We start from the raw sequence: 21,984 nt of genomic DNA on the forward strand, positions 1-21,984 counted from the left end.
AAAGAAAGAAAGAAAGAAAGAAAGAAAGAAAGAAAGAAAGAAAGAAAGAAAGAAAGAAAGAAAGAAAGAAAGAAAGAAAAGAAAAGAATACTGCTCTCTGCTCTATTTCTGTCATTATGTCTACATTTGTTCTCATGTCTTCCACTGTCTAAGGCCTCCCTTGCACTGACCAGTCCATTGCTCTGATCTGGCACTGAGTAACTTACTCTTTTATTTGGCTTCTGTGCCTTAATGTGGGACCCTTTGGAGCCCAGCTGGATGATCAATACAAGCCAATACTGTGTAGAAAGTTCTTGAGCCCAGTTGAAAATCAATTGAATGTTTATGATGGCAGTAGTGTTAGAGCCCATGAAGGGAAGTGAGTCTCAAAATGCTGCCAGCCCAGCCAGTGAACCAGGGGAGCTTCTAGGAGGCCAAGCTGCCAAAACAAATCTAAAAGGAGGAGGAGGAAACCTGGTACCAAAGAAGGGAAAGGAGGAGAACCTTTCATGGGCTCTGTGAGCACCAGAAACACAAGTGGTGCACAGACATACACATAAAATGAAAATGAAATAAATCATATCAGCTCATGTAACCATCACCTGAAGGTTCTAATTTGTCTTTATCTTTGTCAGTACTTCTCTCTCTCCCTCTCCCTTTTTTCCCTCCTACTCTTCTCTCTCTCTTTCTCTCTGTCCCTCTCTCTCTCTCTCTCTCTCTCTCTCTGTCACCCTCTCTCTGTCTCTCTGTGTGTGTGAGAGAGAGAGGGAGAGAGGGAGAGGTGGAGGTGGTAGGGAGACTGAACAAATAAGCAGAAAGAACTAATGAGACATGTTTGTGTGGGTGCATTTACCTGTGTATACATGTGTAGAATCTAGAGGTTGATTTTAGGTGTCTTCCAATATTGCTTTCCACCTTATTTTTTGAGACAGAGTTTCTTATTGAACCTGGAGTTCACCATTTCAGCTAGATTGGCTGGCCAACAAGCCCCAAGATCTTCCTGTTTCTACTTCCTCAGTGCTGGAGTTACCATCATATCCAGATTTTATGTGGGTTCCGGGGATCTGAACTCAGGTCCTGATGCTTATGCAGATGCAGTAAGTACTTTACCCACCGATCTATCTCCTCAGCCTTCAGTTTTCTGTCTTTAATTTTATCAACCTTTGTGGATAATAGGTTTCTTGGTATGATTTTGATTTACCTTTTCCTGATCACTGATAGTATCTCATCCTTTCCTGTGCTTATTGGCCATCCGTGTATTTCTTTGAAAAAGGTCTATTCATATCCTCTGCCCATTTTAAAAGCTAGTTGTTTGTTTTTGATGTTGACTTTCAGGAGTTCTTTGTATGTTCTAGATACAAGTCTATTCTCAAATATATGAGTTGCAACGATTTTCTCCTTTGTGGGCTTCATCTTTTCACTTAGTGGTGTCATTTGAGACATTTATAATTTTTTGATGAAATTCATACTTCATTCCTGTTACTTAATTTCAAATGACTTGTGCTTGCCTTGTCCTATATATGTCTTTCTAAGAAGTCCTTTGTTCCTCTGGGAACAGGGTGTGTATAGAAAGAAAATGAGCAAATTGTGGTGTACATGATGTCTCAGGAACCAGTATTCTGGAGAACCAAAGTTCTGATGTCTGTCAGAAGGCCTGGCTCTTCACATCCATCACACACCAACTTCCTTCTGTTGTTATGACAAACTTCTACAGCCTTTAGATCTGTTGGAGTATAACCCTGTACTGTGCTGACTTCTTACAGAAGTGTGGGTCTTACCAGCAACTATCAAAGAGGGCATTTGTGCATCCACTTTACAGATCTGGCAGCTGAGGTCTGAGACGAGAAGCTGGTTCAGAGTAGAGGTCCGAGTAACTTGCTTCAGCAGTGTTATCTGGAGGACATTTTGCTGTGGTTCATTTTAATTAGATTCACAAACCACTGTGCTGTGCCTCCATTATTGAAATCTCAATGACTAAGTCTTGGCATGTGGTTCCCACTTTAGTTACAATTTTGCTAGAAAGTATCAGTGGATCTATATGACCCTCAGTTCTGGGGCATAGATGCTCCCTTCCCCGAAACTTGTTTGGTTTATACTTTAGATCACTGTCCATCACTGAGGGTAGTTTTAGAGCAGGAACTCAAGGCCTGTATGGGGTCCTTCCTAGACAGGAAGGGTACACAGCTGGGATGGGCAGACTTGACATGAACCACTATAGTATTCCTGTGTGGGATGCTGGGAATGCTCAGCCCAGGTGGTATTTGGAGTTTATTTTTGGCCAGAGGTTCTGAGGCAGGATGTTGTTCTTGGTGCCCTCTGCAGACATTCGGCTGCCTCTTTGTTTCTATAAACAATGACAGGGTAAAACAGGGAAGTTTGTTCCTGTTATAGGGGAAGCAACCTATCAGCTGACTTTTTCACAAAAGCAGTCTATCCCTAATGCTTGTCTTTCTTTGAAAATAGCCACTCTTGAAAAAAGAAAAAGGGTTGTATGAAAGAAGTAATGAATCCAAGTTTTTTCTTCATTTCCCAAGCCCCACCCTACTCATTGCACCACCTCAGTAGTACTTTTTTTTTTCTGCCCAGACATCACACCAGGATGTTGAGCAATGCTCATCAGGTTCTCAGCTCTGGTCTCAGGGTATTCAGCTGACTTCATTCCTTGTCGTTAGGACTGCATAGAAGACCAGTCCTGCTAACTTCCAAGACCTGCATACATCCTTGGAGCCTGTATTAGTAACTTTTGCATCACTGTTGTCAAATGCCTGACAGGAACAACCTCAGAGAGGAAAGGTTTATTTTGTCTCATGGTTTTAGGGAGTTTTGGAGTTCACATTAGTGAAAGCATAGCAGAACCCTGAGGTGTGATCTTGTTTCTTTTCTGTTTCTGTGATAGAACACTCTAAACAAAAGCAACTTAGGAAAAGAAAGTATATTTTTGTTTTTGTTTTGTTTTTTTGGCTTATACTTTGAGGTCACGGTGGCCATCATTGAAGAAAGTTGGGGTAGGAACTCGAGCAGAACTTTGAAACAGAAACCATGGAGGGATGCTACTTGTTGGCTTTCTCTGGTTTACTTGAGCTCATGCTCAGATAGCTTCCTTATACAAACCAGGATCACTTGCCCAGGGAATGATACTGCCCATAGTGGACAGACCCTCCTACATCAATTAACAGTCAAGACAGCGCCTCATAGACATGGTCATGGAGCAACCTGATAAAGACAATTGTTCAGTTGAAACTTTTTTCCTAGGTATTTCTAAGCTGTGTCATTAATTAGGACAGGGTAGAAATTCTTCACGTGGTGGAAGACCAAGAAGCATGGAGCACAGGCTAGTCACAGGGCATGGCTATAATCTTCAAAGGCCTTTATGACCTGCTGTCGTCTTCCAGGCTCTACCCTCTAAAGCTTCCACAGCCTTCAAAATACTTTACAGTCTACAAAACTTTAAACCTGTGGAGGACATTTCAGATTCAAACCATAACAGCACCTTGGTTTAGTCATCTGAGTATAGAACGAAGGGAGTGAGTGTAGCTCTGGACTCATTACCATGAGTTTTCATAGATCTCATCATATTTGCAGACCATGATACAGTAACAAGCATTTTTCTTGTGTTTTAACTGAAGGAGCTGTATGTATATGTCATAGAGAGAACTAGAAAGTAAAGCTCTGAACTTGATGAACCTTTCCTACTGTGTGGAAATCTTGTGTCAGTAGTGAGCTAATGACATACTAGCATACTGCTGAGACTTTCCTGATGAGGCTTGAAGGATAATCAAACAGTGCTTCATTTGTCACCATGGTTCCCCTAAGACCATTAATTATCTCTGGAAATGTTCTCTGCTCCCTAGCTAGTGATGTATTATGGGATGCCGGCTTGATGGTGATGAAGATAGTATGGCCTGGAGCAATGATTCTTGGACTAGGTGACAGAATCCTAGTGAAGTAGTATAGTATAGAATCAGTAGTATAGAATCTACTGATCCATTTGTATTAGATAATTTTCCTGTTGCTGTGACCAGTTCCTGGTAGAAACAACTTAATGAAGGAACGGGTTATTTTGGCTCACTGTTTGAGAGGGCTTGGTCCATGGTTGCTTAGCTACATGTGTTTGGGCAAGAGCATTATGGTGGTGGGAGTATGTGGCTCTTCTCCTCACTTCATAGTGGACAGGAAGCAACAGGAAGGGACCAAGGTAGGTTATAGCCTTTAGAAAGGTACTCCTAGTATCCAGCTTCATCTAGCAATGCCCTCCCTCCTGCAGTTACCCACTTCCTGGTAGTTTGTTAAATATTGAATCCATCAACTCATGAATATTTAGTTCACAGAGCCCTCATGGTCCATTTGTTTATGGGGGGGGAAACCTCACAAAACACCCAGAGGTATGCTTTATTGATTTTTCTATGCATTTCTCAATCTTGTCAAGTCAATCATCAAGACTAGCTATCACACTATCTAATCAACCTGTATTCTGCAGAGCAACCAAGGGCTGAAAATTACTCCCAAAGAAGTACCCTCTCCATCCTCCTTTGACCCTGAACTCTAAACACTAGCCTATACCTGGCTTTTCTCCTGTACTGAGATTATTGGTTCTTGTCTCCCAACAATAAAAATGGATCTTCACCCTGTTGTCAATGAATATAATGAGTTCAGAGTCCACCTTTGCCTGAATAAAGGGTCTGTCCAGGTTACTGGCTAGGGTGGAAAGCTTGGGGAGCCATATGCCAAACTTTTCACCTTCTTGCCACTAGGAGACTTGAGGTCAGAAAAGGATTGGAAAGAAAGCTTGAGGGTGGAACTTTTGGAGTCACTTTCTATTCAAGTGCCAAGCAGGCTAGGTTCTGCTTAGCTTCCAGGATCAGATGGGATTGGGCATTTTATGGGTTATGAGACCCAGACAATTGGAGTCATTCAAGAAGCTCCAGTGTGGGTAGGCCTCTTTCTTCTCCATTTTTGGGGCAACAGAGAGCAAATTAGAAGGCAAAAAGCCATATTTGTGTTCACTATGTACCCTGGGGCAAAAGAAAGGGCCTAATATTAATTGGGTATCTACTGTGTGCCCAGAGCCTCACATTCCAAATTTTTCTAATACTTCATGAAAGCTGTTTGAAATGAAGAGAAATGACCCAGGATGGGTCATACTGTACTTTCAGTATTCATCGGAGTCATGGTAGTATTCCATCTCTTGAGTTGTATGCAAACAGACAAAGAAGATCTTCCCTTTTCCATCTCTGTCCTGCTTCCCAGGCTCTGGCTGAAAGAATAGTTAGGGTTCCATGGAACCCAGTTTGAAAATACTGAGCTAAGCTGGAGAAGGACTGGATTTCCTTGGTCACATAGCTTGAAAAGGGAGACTAGAATGACCTTTGCAGAACTTTGCAAGACTATGGACTAGAAACATGAATAAATAACATCAAAAGGTGCACCTCTTGACTTTGTTTTCATCATCCACCATTGCTGGCCTGAACTTGGGTCCAGATTCCTCCCAGGCTGCTCTGTTTGGGCCAGTAAGTGTCTAAATGTTTTGCCATGTGTAGTGTCTGAGCTTACTAGAAAAGACAGCTGGTTCCAAACCATCCACACTTACAAGTTAAATTATTATCTCTCATACTTCCCTACCAAAAGTGGGCTTTCTCGTGGGAGGTGGGAGGGAGAAGCATTAATTACTGTATACTACATGGATTTATGTGTTTAGTTCATTCCAGCTTCCTTATAATTCTAAATGAAAAAACAACCAAAAAAGCAGTTGTGTCCATTTGACCCTGGACCACATTGTTTAGTAATAATGAAGAAGGGGAAACTGTAAACAGAAATTCAAATAGATATGTGTTTGCAAATGTTCAAATAGCATTATTTATAATTGGACTAGAAACCAAGTGTCATCAACATATGAATGAATAGGCAAAACACTGAATACACATCCAGTGGCATATTCTATTTCACCAAGTTCTGATAAATGCTACAGCACGCATGCCACATTATACATGTGCAAGTCAGAGGACAACCCATGGGAGTCAGTTCACTGCTTTTACCATGTAGGTTCCCAGGGATTGAATTTAACGTTTAGGTGTGATGGCAGGTGCCCTTAGCTGCTAAGCCATCTGGCCAGCTCAGAATAGGAAAACTTACAGAAAGTAGACTGAGGTTTTCCAGGGCCTGGTAGAAAGAATATGGAGTAAAGTAGTGAGTGCTTGATACTGAATGGTTATAGTTTCTGCTTAGGGTGATAAATTTTTAGGAAAAGATGATTGAGAGGGTGAACTCAGCACCACTGAACTGTACACTTAAAATGATTAAGGTGTCATGTTTATGTTTTGCCATGTAAAAGAGTGAAAAAAGTGAGATTCAGGTTGGTATGTAACCTCATTCTGCCCAAGTCTAGAGTCTGTGATCTCTCCACTCTCTAGTCATCTCAGAATTTAACCTAGGACAAAACTGTCCCCTGAATCAGTTCCCTGGGTGTAACTAAAGTGATGAAGCAAGAAGAATGATCAAGTCTCAGAGTGGGAGGGGCTGGTGTCTGTAACATTTTCATGCTAGTTGGAATCCTCTGGCTCTAAGTGGTGTGTCATTATAGTGCTCATGTCACAGGCTTCCTGCATAGCCATTTAGAATGACCGTGCAGGTCATACTTCTGACTCCTTAACAGTTTTTCTTGGAAATAGAATTGTCTTCGTCTATAGCCTGATTTCATTTCAGCTTCTCACAGAAGATGAAGCCGGTTCTTTTGCTTTTTGTGACCTTTCAGGTCAGAAAATTGGACATTCCTTTGATGTCCATAGAGCCAGCCCTGCCTCTGAGCTCCTTTCTTCTTTGTGTGTTTCCTGCCCAGAATTCCATTTTGGGAATTTGCAGACTCTCCACAGGCTTCCTGGGCATTCTGCCCCAGCTATCATGAGTAGGCAGGACACTGGTCCCAGTAGTACTTGTGCCTGGCTGACTCCCTGTATATCCCACCTTCCCACCCCTATCTGTAGGCTTTGGACACAGAAATGACATCTAATAGACATAGGAATTTCCATCCCACCTTCATCTCTAATATCCATAGATTAAAATCTTTAGTAGAGAAAAATCTACCATACTTTCAGATGGAGACTAGATTGGGAGCTGTGGAACAGGAGGGCAGTGAATGTTCTAGAAGACAGAAAACCAGATGGCCATATCCTCATCTCTCACATATAAAGCCTAAGGGAATGTCCTGTAGGAACATTCTGCACTTTAGCCTCTTGGGACCAGAGTACCAATTGCCAAGAACCTGCATGTGGTGGTGTTGACTCATGCAAAACAAAGTTGGCTGGATGCAAACTACAAGGAAGAACCCCTTCTGCCCCAGCAACATCTCTGGGGCTGTGAGCCCCATGTGCAAAGCCTGTGTAAACATCTCTGGTTGCACACTTGTGTTCACAGGTCACAACTGGGGATTATCAAATTGACAGAGCTCAGCTGGCCTCTCATTCCATGTCTGGGCACACTGCATTTTGTTAATTATCTTCTTTTGCTTCTGACATAAAGGGTCAAGAGGTCTGGGTCAGAGTCACTGTGGTTTTCTTTTTGTCTCATTAGAGCTATCCAGCTCTCAGTGCCCTGGTTAAATTCCAATGCTGTTTAAAATGTTCTCTGTCTCTCTTCCCATTGCTCAAGACTCTTTCATCCTGCTCTGTCTGAATCCACTTGAAAAGCCAAGAAAATGTGTGTCTACATCTCTTTAGCCCAATGAGTGTCCTCCTTGTGAGAGCCATGGCTCTTTCTCAGGGGTGCTGTGATTCTCCTTTGCTGATCCAAAGTCCTGTGACCAAGTCATTAGGGATTGCTCCAGGCTTTCTTGCCTTCACTTTATTACCTGTTGTCAGTCAGGGTTCTTGTAGCCTATCTTATTCTTTGAAAGTTGTCCAGAAATATATCAGTTTTGTCCTAAGGAAAAATTGAATTCTTCCAGAACTTCAGTTTTCTTTGAAGACTTCCTAGAGCACATACATGAGAAATGGAAAGATGGAGGGACTTCTTTACTGCCTAGGCAATCCCTTCTCCTTTAGGCATGGCCATGCCTTGCCTCAGCTGTAGAGTCACATGTGTCTGATGAGACCATCTCTGTAGTTCTCCCTAAGGACCAAAAGGCTGCCTACAGTTGGCCACCCACTGTGGCCAAACTATATCCTCATTGGTTTGTAACTACTACTGCTGGCCAGTTGAGTTGACTTTTAAGTTACTGTGATGAGTACTGTGATATGGACACAGGATGGGCAATCAGGGAGCCTATGACTGATGGACATACTTGGCTCAGACCCCACCTGGAAAAGTGTCTGAATGGATCACACAGTGTTCTTTACCTTTGCTTACTCTTGGCCAAACAGAATCCTTAGATGTTCTTAGGTCTACCACCCAGAAGGCACAAGAGATCACCATCCAGAGAGTTAGTTACTAGAGTGGTGGCCATGTGCCTGCATTGTGATGGAATTGTAGGCCTCATATAGGATGTTGTTCCTTCCAAACCAGAGTCTGAGTATTTTCTATATGCCACACCCACCTGTGGGGCTTGGGCACAGGTATGATATCTGATGGGGGTGGGAGTTCTGGATGAATTCTTTTCATCTTATAAGATTGCTACCCCTCATTTATCACTAACACTCAAAGATTAAAATCTTCACCTGGTGGCACATGCTAGTATAGAAGCAGGTGGATCTTCGTTAAGGCCAGCTGGATCTACAGAGCAAGTTCAAGGGCAGCCAGGGCTACGCAGAAAAACCCTGTCTCAAAAACACAAAAAAACAAAACAAAAAAATCTTCACTGGAGAAAAATGTAGCCCAGTTTCAGATGGAAAGTAGCAAGGTGCTACCTTCCAATTGCTCAAACACCCAACCACATGATACTCCACAGAGCTCAGACTCTGGGTCTTTGAGATCTTTGCGAAGTAGAGAGAAAGAAGGCAGGCTGGGCACATCTTCCTAGAGGATTGGAGGCTGCTGAGGCATGAGATAGGTTCTGGACAGATCTCTGGAGAAGAACCCATGGGACTGAGCATGAGCACTCTATAGTGGAGGCAAGAGAAAGCCCAAGCTTTGTTGGGGCTGAAGTTTCAAGAATGTGGGAAATACCCTCCTTAAGAAAATGAATAGCAGTTGGGCATGGTGGTGTACAGCTTAGCACTTTGCAGACTGAGACAGCAAGAGCATCATTAGTTTGAGGTCAGCCTGAGCTATAAGCAAAATCCTGCCTCATGGAGCTCGAGGGATGATTAAGCTGTTATGAGCACTTGCTGCTCATTCAGAGGACCTGAGCTTGATTCCCAGCATTCACATTTGGCTCATTCCATCCGAACTCTAGTTCCAAGGAGTCTGAATGACTTCTTCTGACTAGGGCACTAGGCATGCACATGGTGCACATACATACAAAACATTCATATACATAAAAATAATCTTAAAGAAAAGATCCTGTCTCAGAGAGGAGGAAGGAAGGAAGGAAAGGAGCACCATGTACAGTCTAGAAAGATGGCTCAGAGTTTAAGAGCACTTGTTGCCCTTGCAGAGGACCTGGGTTGGGTTTCCAATACCTACATGGCAGCTTAAAGTCATCTGTAACTCCAATTCCAGGGCATCCAGCACTCTCCTCTGCTCCAAAGGTACCAGGCATGCATACTGTAGGTAAAACATTCATAAAATAAAAATAAATTATCTTTTTTAATAAAAGAGCGCATTGGGCTGGAGAGATGGCTCAGCACTGTCTGCTCTTCCAAAGGTCTTGACCTCAATTCCCAGCAACCACATGGTAACTTATAAATATCTATAATGAAATCTGGTGTCCTCCCCTGGTGTGTAAGCATACATGTAAGCAGAGTACTGTATAAATAATAAATAAATAAACCTTTAAAAATAAATTAAAAGAGCACATTATGTACAAAAGTGAATACTAAAATGAAACAAAAAACCTGTCAAATTTCTGGAGCCATCTCTATTTACTGGAAGTGATTTTGTTGTATGGTTGGTTGTTTTGTTTTATTTAGAAATCTTGTTCACTGAAAGTGGCTTCCCCTCCCCACCTGGAATATTCTGTATTATTGCTGCATATCCTATATATTCTGCATATCTTCTGTAATATTGCTGCCCCAGAGCAGCAAGTGAGAGCCCCAAGCTTAAACTTTCTCTACTGCAGGTGCTTCTGCTCCTGAATGGAGACTCTTCTTTGGCAAGCAGTGAGTACTGCTTCCCAGAGAACTTCAGAGATGTGACCAGCCTACCTGATGGAGGAAACTTACATTTCTGGGTTTCCTCTGCATGGCTGGTAGCCACTAAGACACCATGGCAGTTCTCAGGACTTGTAACTGACATGCTGGGTTGACTTTTGGGTACTTGAGTGAAGAAAGGGATGTTCCTGTCATGAACCACTGTATATGAACCTTAGACCCAGTGTGGAGGGTGCCTTGCTCATGAGCTCTACTGATTTCTTTCTCCGCAGTGACCCAGGAAACAAAACCTTTAATTCTCCTTTGATCTGTTCTTGTTTGGAGCTTGAGATTGTATATCATGCCTGACCATAGACAGAGAGGAACTGGCCTAGCCAGACTTCAGGGCAGGTAGCAGCAGCTCTAACACGTGGCCCTGAGGTTTTGATTAAAAAGGTGAAAGAATGGCATATTTTCTTCCTGTCAGCCAGGCCTTAAGTCAGCCCCCAAGCAAGGAAATGTTCTCCATGAGCTGTAGTCTACCGACTTTTCCTTTTGTCTTCTGGTTGTGGTTGGACAGCATGTGCAGTTTTGAGTCAGGAGTCCAGGTTGGAACAAGTCCTCATCATATGCTGCTTCCATTCCCTGCTTTCCCCACCTCATCTCCAGTTCTAGCAACTGACAAGATGGTATCTTCCAACTACTTAAAGGGGAAATTATTAGAAAGCTGGAGGCAGGGACTTCTGTATCATCAGATACACCCATAAGAGACATGGTGGTACTTGGACTGGGTTGGAGAGTATCTGGACCCAAGAAATGTTTGTCAAAACAGATCAGTAATTCCTTGCCTTCAATCCCAAGTATCTGCCTGAAATTCACCAAGACCCTTCATCTAGTTCTGACTGAGAAAAAATGTCCCAGCTTGTCACCAGAGCAGAGGTAGACTAGATGACCCCATAAGGTGTCCAAACATGGAATTCTTTTTTCCCGAAAATGTGGTGTCAGACTTGGAACCTAGGACCTTGCAGTTCCCAGGCAAGCACTCTTTCACTGAGTGACTCCTAGCCCAAACATGTATGTGCGCATACCATTATTTAACAAGCATGTTTAGAACCTCATCCATTTGTTTCTTGAGTGGAGAGATTTCACATTTGGAATTGAGGTAGACCTGAATCAAGTGTGAAGGCCACCATTTCCTGAATATTTGGTCTCTTATGAAACTTATGTAATACTCCATTTTGGGGGTCTGGAGTAAAACACCAACCTGCTTTTCCCCAGCTCTCTAAGTCTCAACACACATGCCTATTACCCTGAGGCCATGGATTCTGGTTTATACAACATCCTTTCCAAGAGCAGCAGAAATATAAATGGGTAGGAAACTCAGAAGCAGGGCCCAGCATATACTGGCCTCTGCTTAGGACCAGCTGCTCTCAAGCTAGCCCTTTCCCCTGGGGCCCATAGTCACTGCCTTTAACTGTGGCTCCTGCTTGGGTGCCGGATTCCCACTGCTGCAGCCAGTCCTCCTGTAGCTAATCCAAATCTTCTCATGTCTAGGGCATTCTGGATACAGTTGTGGGAGTGTCTGTTCCTTATTCTCCTCCTTGAGGGTAAATGAGCATCCCCAAAACAAGGGCTTTCATCCTTGTCCTGCAGGACAAACCAGTCTTTTTGTTTAGAAAGAAGGGAATGCGTGGGGACCCCTTTGTTTCAGAGTCTTGCTTCTTTGCTGCTTTACTTTTCCTGAGAAAGCTGGGAGATTGCAAATAGTTTACATGGGGAATGTCAGCTGCCCACATATGAAAATATACACATTATTAAAATATAAGTACTTGCATCTGGAGATAGAGTAGACAGTCTCCTCAGCTGACCTTTTGTCCACTGGCAGAACCATTGCTAATGAGCACTAAGCTCCTCAGGGGCATGTTTCCTTATGTTGAAGCAAAGCATATGTTGGCTCTTAGCTTGGGTGTCTGCATGTATGTCTGTTCTTATGCTTCTGCACACACTACATGTGACAATACCATACAAGCAGCATTGATCAAAATATGTATAATCTGCTATGCCTCCTTTTCCAATGACCATGGGCCTCTTAACAGGACTTTTTCTTCAAGGCCACAGTCACATTCTTACATACTATTAGAAAGGAGCTTGGAATCCATCACATCATGCTGCTGTTTAGGGATGGGGCTCTCTGGCCAAATTGCCAGGTTTTAAAACTTTCCACATACATTCAGTCTCCAAGCCAACCCCAACCAAGCATGTACTCATTCCAGATCCATTGCTTTACCTACACAGCTTCAAGATCCTCCAACTCTTCTATCCTATCATACCACTACCTTAGCCATCTATTCTTCACATTCCAAGAACTATTGTCCCTGCATCATGCATGACTGGCCATCAGTGCCACACTTGAGCATTGCAGTGGCTGTGTTCCTAGTTGGCATGTTGAAGCCTAGGGTCACAGAGTGGATATCAGAGGAAGTAAGGATACAAGGGTGGGAGAGACCTAGACAGAAATGAAAGGACAAGGCCACCCATTGTCAGGGGCCTCCCCTGGTTCAGAATAAAATGGAAAGTTTTTCTCTGTGTGGTAGTGCCTAGAAAAGCTTTTGCATGAATTTTTTCTGTCTCTCTTCCTGCAGACGTATGTTCTGGTAAACTTCGGCTTTGGGAACTGCTACGATTTCAAAGAATAAGTAGAGGAAGCCTCAGGAAGAGTAATGGGCAAGCAGAAAAGACAATGAGGAACATAGCAGGAAGGTTCCCAGGAGAGTAGTCCACTAACTTGGCATCTTCTGTCTGAGTCTTCTGATAGGCTTAGGTCTCTAGTCTACATCTGTCTCTTCTTGTTGGCAAAATTCATTCCTTGGAGTCACTGGAAAGAGAATTTAGTTTGAATCACCTAATCTCTTCATGTTGAACCAGAAGCTGAATTTAAAGCCATAGTTACTAAGCCAAGACATTATTATCTGTCTATTCTTTGGCTTCCCCACCAGGGCTCTTTGCCTGTGGGTTCCAAACCCAAGTGTGAGGCTTGCCTAATATCATGTGCACAGATGGGTCACCTCTGGACTTCACTTGTCCCTTTTATCCCTGTTTGTTGCCCTCATTTACAGGCAGAGGCTGAAGAGGGGTAAAGAGGCTTCAGGCTAGGTGCTGTTTTGTCTCTGACTTCATCTTCCCAAACGTCTTTTCCAGATGAACTTAGAGGCTGACCATACAGCATCTTGCTTTTGACACTGGCAGAGCCTCAAGGGCCGAGGTCTTACTGTGAGATGGAGGAGGGGACAGGATGATCCTTAATTCCAGTGAGATCTCAACTGAAAGTAATCCAACCTGGGTTAAATCCCTTCTCTGCTACTTCTTAGCTGAGTGATCTTGGGAAAATTACTTAACCTTTCTGCATCCATCTTCTGCAAGGTGGATGGCATAGTAGTTCCTACCTCACAGAGACATTATAGATTAGGTAATGCATGTCAGAGCTTCCATTCATTATTGATCAGGGTTGTGTTTTAGTGCATGTAAAACATTTTTATAGGTTTTTTTTTTGTTGTTGTTGTTGTTGTTTTAAATTTCTTTTCAATGTTAGATCTATAAGTAAATTTCATTTGTAAATAAAGACTAGTCAGAAGCTAAGAAAACTTAAAGTTCTGGTTTTAGTTCATTTTGTATATCACTATATATAACCAAGGGACACTGGAACTTTTTTGGCAGGGTGTCATCTTATGGTACAGCATTCATATGTCTAACTGGAGAATAACACTTGAGATCAAGAGCACACTGGCTTTATTTACCTTTTTCTCTTACCCTTCCCATGCCAGCTATCAGTTGGGCTGATAAGGAATAATCTGGATTTTGTGTAGGTAAAAAACAGATGGATCCTGACAGAATATGTACCTCATCCAGACAGTTTGGCACTTGGGTCCCTCCTCTGTGAAGCGGAAAAAAATGCCTTCCTTCTTCCCTGCAGCTCCCAGAGTCAGCATCTCTATGTTGTCTTTGCTGACCAACACTAGAGCAAGATCATACCATGACATAAGGCATTCTGTCACCTCAATAACTGACACTTATTCAGTAGAGCAGCCATCTGCCAGGCACAACCCTCCCGCCCCCAAATTCAAGTGGCCTACCAGCCAGCTGTCTTTTTCCTGGGAGATTTGTGTACAACTAATGGCTTGGTTCATTGCCTGCAGTTACTGGCTATGAAGAAACTAAACTGACAGAATCCCCCAACCAAATTTATATGCTTCTTAGGGAGGCAACTTAAAACTTCATCAATTTTCAAGGTTCAAAGGAGACTTCAACATCCCTGGCGCACCTCCCTACTTCCATAGAAAGAGATGGAGCCACAGGTTGGCAAGGTCAGAGGTGAAAAGTAGCATAAGTCCCTAGTTGTGGTATAGGTTCCAGCAGGACACAGCTGTAGGTTCTTAGAGCAGAGAATAGGAAGAGGATAGGAATGGAACTAGGCAGTGTGCAAAAAAGGCAGAGAGAGCTGCCACCACTTAAGATAATTCATGATAGAAAATGTGCTCCAGCTGAAGCTTGGTGAAATGGCTTTGTAGCCACACCATAGTCCATCTACACCAGGGTTGGGGCCTCTACATTCAGCTGAGGAGAGAGTCTTCAAGGGGGATGAGCCCACACAAAGGGCAGGGCTAGGAAAGAAGGAATGGATTGCAGCATTTGAAACCATGAGAAATAGAGAGTGAAACACTGCCTTTATTCAATAGGGATGTATCAGCTACTCCCCACTGACCCTCCCCACTACCGTCAGGATTGCCTCCCAGTAGGCTCTGTCTAATGGACCTTAGCAAGTCTCCCAGCCCTATAGCTACATCTCTATAGCTGGGAGAGAAAGAAAGCCTTTCATAATTCATATTGCATTTTTTGGAGTCTACTTCTTGTTGTCTTTTCAAAATTTCCCTGTAATTTATTAAAATTCTACCTTGATATCCAGCTGATGAGTCAAGGGTGAGTGGCAGAGAGGAGATGGGTTAAGCTGAGGAAACAAGACTTTAAAATGGTGGGCGACCTAAATGAAGTCACACAACCACACTAAATCTGGGTTCATTCACTGCTATCCAGTCTAATAACCTCCCCGCCACACTAAATACTTTCTATACATCCTACACCAGTTGTGGGGAGGGATGGAGTAGGGGGAGGCAGACAGAGGGCAGGTGGTCACATATCGGGACAGGTAGCTACATCTTTCCACTATCACGTGGCATCTGGCTTGTCTTTGATCCTGCATCTGTGAGGAAGCTTCAGCCACCCTGTTCCTTCCTCCTCATTGACAACAGTCCTTTCCTTCTTCCAGTCCCCAGTCTTCATTGCCCAAGTTGGCCAGGACCTGGTCTCCCAGACAGAGATGAAGCTCCTGCAGAGGCCCTGCAAAGAACTCTTCTCTGCTTGTGCTCAGTAAGTGTTCTGTACTCCAGCTCTGCCCAGCTAGGCAAGAGCCCTGACTACCTGGGCAGATCATGCCTATTTGGGCAGCCTTCTTCCTACCTAGGCTGACCTTTACCTACCTGACAGACCACCAACTACGTAGGCAAACCATGCCTACCTGGACAGATTCCTATCTTCAGTGATTTTCCTGGTTCCAGACCAAACCCGAAGCCTAGGTTCTTGGGGACTGTAGCTCACTCTGTTCTTTCCCACCTTTGAATCCTAGCCTGTCCCCTAACTCAGCAAGTCTGCATGCATGTAGTCCCACTTCACCTCATGGCCTCTTTAGAGAGTTGTTCCTGAGTTCTAATTAAGTATAGCTCACCTCTGGGATTGTTAACTTAATCTTTGTGTTTTGCTGTTTATGTCCCTATTTGGTATTCACCCCCATACTCTCTGCTCTACCACAGGACCAGAAACAAATGCTAGCCCATGGCAGGAACATTATGAATACTTACAAGGTCAATGCAGTTTAAGCAACCATTGGCAGAACAAACAGGCCTCTGGCCAGATGTGGAGTATCTGTTGCAGGCCTGGCTCATTTGCAGTCTGAAGACAGTAACCTACTAGACTCTGTCTAGCTCCTTCAAGATGGGAATTATAACATGTTGATCTTTCTGTCACTCTGGATTAGGTCTGTACATGACTTCTTGAAGGGAGACCCCTTTCATGAGTACCTGGATAGCATGTATTTCGACCGTTTTCTGCAGTGGAAATGGTTAGAAAGGTGAGTACCATGTACTCTTTACATCAGAGTTTGCAAGTTTGAGAGGTAGGGTCCAGAGTTCATATGTGTTTATACAGATCAAATACCTTCCATGGACCCCTTGAAACAATAAATCGACCATCCTCCTTTCACTATGTGAGTAGGTTCTGGGTTGTGCCAATATATGTATCATTTTATTCATGCTTCTTTGGTTCTCTGACTTTCTCTGTTAGATACTGTTCTCTCTCTCTCTCTCTTTCTCTCTCTCTATCTCTTTCTCTGTCTGTCTGTCTGTCTGTCTCTCTCTCTCTTTCTGTCTCTCTCCCCATGCCCCTGTTCTGAGATCAAAAGCTACACTTGCTAAATACATGTAGACTGCACTCCCGGCCCCTAGTCCTAAGTTTTTCTGCAATCTTCCCTAAAGAATGAATAGCTTTGTACATAAAACTCTGTGTACTTCTGGCAGTACACTCTCAAAAGGCACCTGATTATAACCTGTGAAGGACTAGTCAATTACCCTTCAAAATAGCCACCTCCAGTTTCCAACTGTGCTGGTGCCTGAGCCCCCTTGCTCATTGTGCTCTATATTGTTCTCATGTTTTCTTTCCCACTAGTGAGCAGTGGGGTATCCTTACTTCTTATTTTACACCTCACTAATTATGAGTGAGACTGGGCATTTATCAGTGATTTATTTGCTGCTTCAGTCTCTTCAAAGTGCTCTTATGGGTAGGTCTCACTTGGGCAGATGTAGCCTCTCTGTGACTGATGAGAAAGCAAGTCATGAAAGGGATATGACTCATCTTGTCTCTGACTAGACTACTCAATGCTGAGGGGTTAGGGGAGACAGTCCAGGACCATTTCATGATTGCTAGAGCTTATACCTGGCTTAAAGCATGCTGGTCTGAGCATACTCAGCTCAGAGATCCCTATCCTTAGAATTTTGGTACCCCAGTGGTATGTTCCATGCTCAGAGCAGGAAGCCATTTTATTCTGTAACCTGCACACATATAGCACTTATGTATCATGCAGATACATAAAGGCTTTGGGCCAGAGCCATCTCAAGACCCCAGGTGCATTCTGTTCTGCACACATCAGGATGCTCTGTAGAAAAGCAACCTGCTTATAGCCACTGTCTTTCTATACTGACCAGTGGGAATGACCTGATCAGAGACTCATCTTTGATCATGGCAGCACTGGGATTCAAGCCTTCAACATACAAACTTGGTGCCATAGTTTTGCAATCAAACCATGACAGAGCCTATGAGCAAGGCATACCAGCAGTAGGTATTGTCAGCTTGAAGATCTGCAGAGCAGCCATGTTCTTTATTACAAATAATTACATCTATTACAAAAGCAACTTATGAGAAGCTTTGGCATGGTTGCATTTGCCTTCTCATTATATCTATTTTACTGAAGATGGAAGGCCAAGAGGGGTTGATAGGCTAGCCCTAGGCTACACAGCAAAGACCTGGCAAAGGCCAGCAAAGGTCAGAACCTAAATCTAACATCTTTCACTCAAGTCCTTGGTCCTCAGTCTATCCAGCAGTTTAATTCTAGTTGACTCTTGGCTGTGGCCACTGGCTTTCTTTTTATTTATCTGCATAGCTTCATGAAATGGACATTTTGACTACTTCAAATTAAGAATAAAATCTTTGGAAGGTACTAAGTTTTTAGAGCTAGTAAGATAAGCTCCTACTTTAGGAATTCCCTACCTCTCCAGCTTTCTCCCCCGCAATCATGACCTATTCACACTATACTATTGAAATATTTATGGGACTTTCCCCTCCCAGGGTTAACCAAGAATGATTGCAGGACAATAATTTTTCTAGCTGCAGATCTCTGCAGTAGTAGTGACTATTCTCAGTATATTGTAAATGGTTATGGCAGCATAACCTTTTCTGCCTTCATGTGGTAATTGTAGGAAAAGCTTCTAGCCTTATGTTAGACACTAGCTCTTGGCAGGCTTCTCTGAGACACCTCTGCTGCCTTAGTGCTAAGTAGGAAGCCAGGTACTAAAGGGTACTGTGGCAGGGTGCCCTGTGCACCTGATGGGGACCAGCAAAAAGAAAAGTATGTCACACACATGAAGACCTGGGACCTTAGAGTTCCCTGGGTTTTCATGGTTGTCCCAATAGCAATTGTATGAAGTATGTAGTATGAAGAGGCGATATTAAAGAAATCCAGGCCTATCAACATGGAAGATCTTTAGAGGATGTGAATGTTCAAGACTTGCTGGAGGCTTGTGGGTCCTCCTCAAACTGATTAATTCTGTCTTTTAGCCCCTGTCCTGATCAGAATGTTATAGGGTGTGTGTGTGTGTGTGTGTGTGTGTGTGTGTGTGTGTGTGTTCTCAGAAGTAATCCCTGTGATCCAAAAGGTAGCTTTCCCATGTTATATTGCTTACTTTTTGCCAACCAGACCAGGGATAAAAACAAGCTCCTCAGCCTAGAGTTCTTGGCAAGAGCTAGATGACTTTATTTCTTGACTCCTGGTAATACCATCCATGCTTTCTGATGAGAAAGTCTGTCAGGTCCGACATGCTCCCTGGCTCTTGCTCATTAAATTGGGAAGCTGGAGACAGAAAATGGTGGGTATTTTTATCACCAACTCTTTGGTGATACCATATCCTGAATGAATGGAAATATAACAAAGCAGTCCTTGTGAGGAAAAGGCTAAGAGCTGATGATCACAGAGTACCTGGAGCAGACCTGTAGCCACCAACGTTTGCTCTAAGCAAGGTGCACTCCCTCTTGGGTGCATAGAACAGCAAGTGTGGTCACTGCTGGCAGACTGAGCCCTACAGGGGTCAGGAGGGCTCACAGCCCCCACCCTGTACCCCAAGCAGAGTTTCCTTCTGCGTCTGGCCATAGGCTATGCATTTGTGAGAGAGCAGAGGTGTATTGTTAGGGAAAGGGTAGCTTCCATGAGCCTTTAATTGCCTAGATTGGGCTGAGCTCCTACAGAAGGAAGAGGGAAGTCCTGATTCAGCGTGGTTAAGCACTGTGGGATTATTCTTCTGAAACTTCTTCCTGAGCTTCCCAAGAAAGCCAAAATGTCTTATCACCTAGCTCCCCAGTACTCAGAGCCAGAGGTCTGGGTCTCTAGCTCAGTCTCAGAGGAAGACATTACATGCCCTGGGCTCTCCTTGCCAACCACTCCTGTCTTGTTTCTTATGGATCTTAAATCTTATTTCAGGAGACAAATGTCAGGTTCTTGATATTTTTCAGACAACCAGTGACCAAAAATACTTTCCGGCAGTATCGAGTGCTGGGCAAAGGGGGCTTTGGAGAGGTGAGTGAACATCTCCATTGAAGGGGCTGGGCCTCTGCTCCCCTTCTTCACTTTTTTTAGAATAGTGGTGATTTCAGAAGGATCCTCTTGTGCTGTCATGGCCAGGATGTCAGGCCTTGGAGTTGGGTAGACCACTGTAATATACTATGACCTGAGTGTCTGCCTTCTACTGCAGGTCTGTGCCTGCCAAGTTCGGGCCACTGGTAAAATGTATGCTTGCAAACGCTTAGAGAAGAAGAGGATCAAAAAAAGGAAAGGAGAGTCAATGGCACTCAATGAAAAGCAGATTCTTGAGAAGGTCAACAGCCAGTTTGTGGTGAGTATCCAGGGCCACAGGCCCAATCTTCTGGTGACTGGGACTTTCTTCCTTGCAAGTAATGATGGCCCTCTAAGATAGCTAGTCCCCTTTTCTGGGATCTCTGTTCTCTATGGCCACCTTAAAAACTCAGTGAACAAAACAAGGTCACTCTAGGCCCAGACAAGGATCTCTGGGTTCCACAGATGTTCCTGGAGGCCATCATGGTGGAGTTTCATCAAGAGGTGCTATTTTGTTTGTGTGCTTCCTGGTCAGTCTAGACTACGCTCTGCCCAAATAATAAATTAGCCCTAACTTTATAGATCTGCACACAATGAAAGCTATATCAAGTCTAGTCAGATTGAGCTCTTCTTCACTTACTGGCTAACCCAATTAAAGCCAGGAAAGAATGTGGGGGGAGTCTCCACAGGGACTTCTCACTGCCTCACTTGACCTGGCATTCCATACTTCCACCCATAGTCCACTGGTCACAGCTAATCATCTCAGGGACAACCTTCCTGCAGAGGAGGCTAAATATCCATGGAGAAGCATGGATATTTGGTAAGCTCTAAATGTTTCTTCCACATATTATTATAGAAACTAATATATTTTTTTAATTTTTTATTTAACTTTTATTAATTACACTTTATTCATTTTGTATCCCCCCATAAGCCCTCCTCCCTTCTCAGTCCCACCCCCCCCTTTCTGCATGCATGCCCCTCCCCAAGTCCACTGATAGGGGAGGTCCTCCTCTCCTTCTTTCTGATCTTAGTCTATCAGTTCTCATCAGAAGTGGCTGCATTGTCATCTTCTGTGGCCTGGTAAGGCTGCTCCCCCGTCAGGGGGAGGTGATCAAAGAGCAGGCCAATCAGATTATGTCAGAGGCAGTCCCTCTTCCCATTACTATGTAACCCATTTGGACACTGAACTGCCATGGGCTACATCTGTGCAGGGGTTCTAGGTTATCTCCATGAATAGTCCTTGGTTGGAGTATGAGTCTCTGGGAAGTTCCCTGTGTTCAAATTTTCTTGTTCTGTTGCTCCCCTTGTGGAGTTCCTGTCCTCTCCAGCTCTTGCTGTTTCCCATTTCTTACATAAAATTCCATTCACTCTGCCCGACAGTTGGCCATCAAGCTCAGCATCTGCTTTGACAGTCTGCACAGCAGAGGCTTTCAGAGGCCCTCTGTGGCAGGTTCCTAGGTTGTTTCCTGTTTTCTTCTGGCTTTCAGAGGCCCTCTGTAGCAGGTTCCTAGGTTGTTTCCTGTTTTCTTCTTCTGATGTCCATCCTCTTTGCCTTTCAGGATGGGGATTGAGCATTTTAGTTAGGGTCCTCTCTTTTGCTTAGTTTGTTTAGATGTACAGATTTTAGCGGGTTTATCCTATGTTGTATGTTTATATGAGTGAGTATATACCATGTGTGTCTTTCTGCTTTTGGGACAACTCACTCAGGATAATCCTTTCCAGGTCCCACCATTTACCTGCAAATTTCATGATTTCCTTATTTTTCATTGCTGAGTAATACTCCATTGTGTAGATGTACCACAATTTCTGCATCCATTCTTCAGTTGAGGGGCATCTGGGCTGTTTCCAGCTTCTGGCTATTACAAATAAAGCTGCTACAAACATGGTTGAGCAAATGTCCTTTTTGTGTACTTGAGCCTCTTTTGGATATATGCCTAGGAGTGGTATGGCTGGATCTTGAGGAAGCGCTATTCCTAGTTGTCTGAGAAAGCGCCAGATTGATTTCCAGAGTGGTTGTACCAGTTTACATTCCCACCAGCAGGGGAGAAGGGTTCCCCTTTCTCCACAACCTCTCCAGCATGTGTTGTCACTTGAGTTTTTGATCTTGGCCATTCTGATGTGTGTAAGGTGAAATCTCAGGGTTGTTTTGATTTGCATTTCCCTGATGGCTAATGAGGTTGAGCATTTCTTTAAATGCTTCTCTGCCATTCGATATTCCTCTACAGAGAGTTCTCTCTTTAGCTCTGTTCCCCATTTTTTAAGTGGATTACTTAGTTTGCTGCTTTTCAGCTTCATTAGTTCTTTATATATACTGGATATGAGTCCTCTGTCAGATAAAGGGTTGGTGAAGATTCTTTCCCAATC

General features: G+C 43.6%; 1 protein-coding gene across 4 annotated transcripts in view; it reads left to right on the forward strand.

The window, feature by feature from the left end:
- The window catches only part of Grk5 (G protein-coupled receptor kinase 5), a 183,921-nt gene that overhangs the window by 139,023 nt on the left and 22,914 nt on the right, over window positions 1-21,984 (forward strand). For 2 of the 4 annotated variants that reach the window (XM_055591554.1, XM_055591556.1), the window contains exons 5-9: window positions 912-1,076; window positions 15,457-15,557; window positions 16,222-16,314; window positions 19,521-19,584; window positions 19,760-19,900. In XM_055591554.1, the coding sequence (XP_055447529.1) occupies window positions 912-1,076; window positions 15,457-15,557; window positions 16,222-16,314; window positions 19,521-19,584; window positions 19,760-19,900 (564 nt within the window). The remainder of the gene's footprint in view (window positions 1-911; window positions 1,077-15,456; window positions 15,558-16,221; window positions 16,315-19,520; window positions 19,585-19,759; window positions 19,901-21,984) is intronic. The other 2 variants (XM_055591555.1, XM_055591557.1) reach the window with 1 other exon arrangement.

The sequence above is a fragment of the Psammomys obesus genome, unplaced genomic scaffold, assembly GCF_907164565.1.
Source record: "Psammomys obesus unplaced genomic scaffold, mPsaObe1.curated_primary_1811, whole genome shotgun sequence".
In the NCBI taxonomy this organism is placed as follows: Eukaryota; Metazoa; Chordata; class Mammalia; order Rodentia; family Muridae; genus Psammomys; species Psammomys obesus.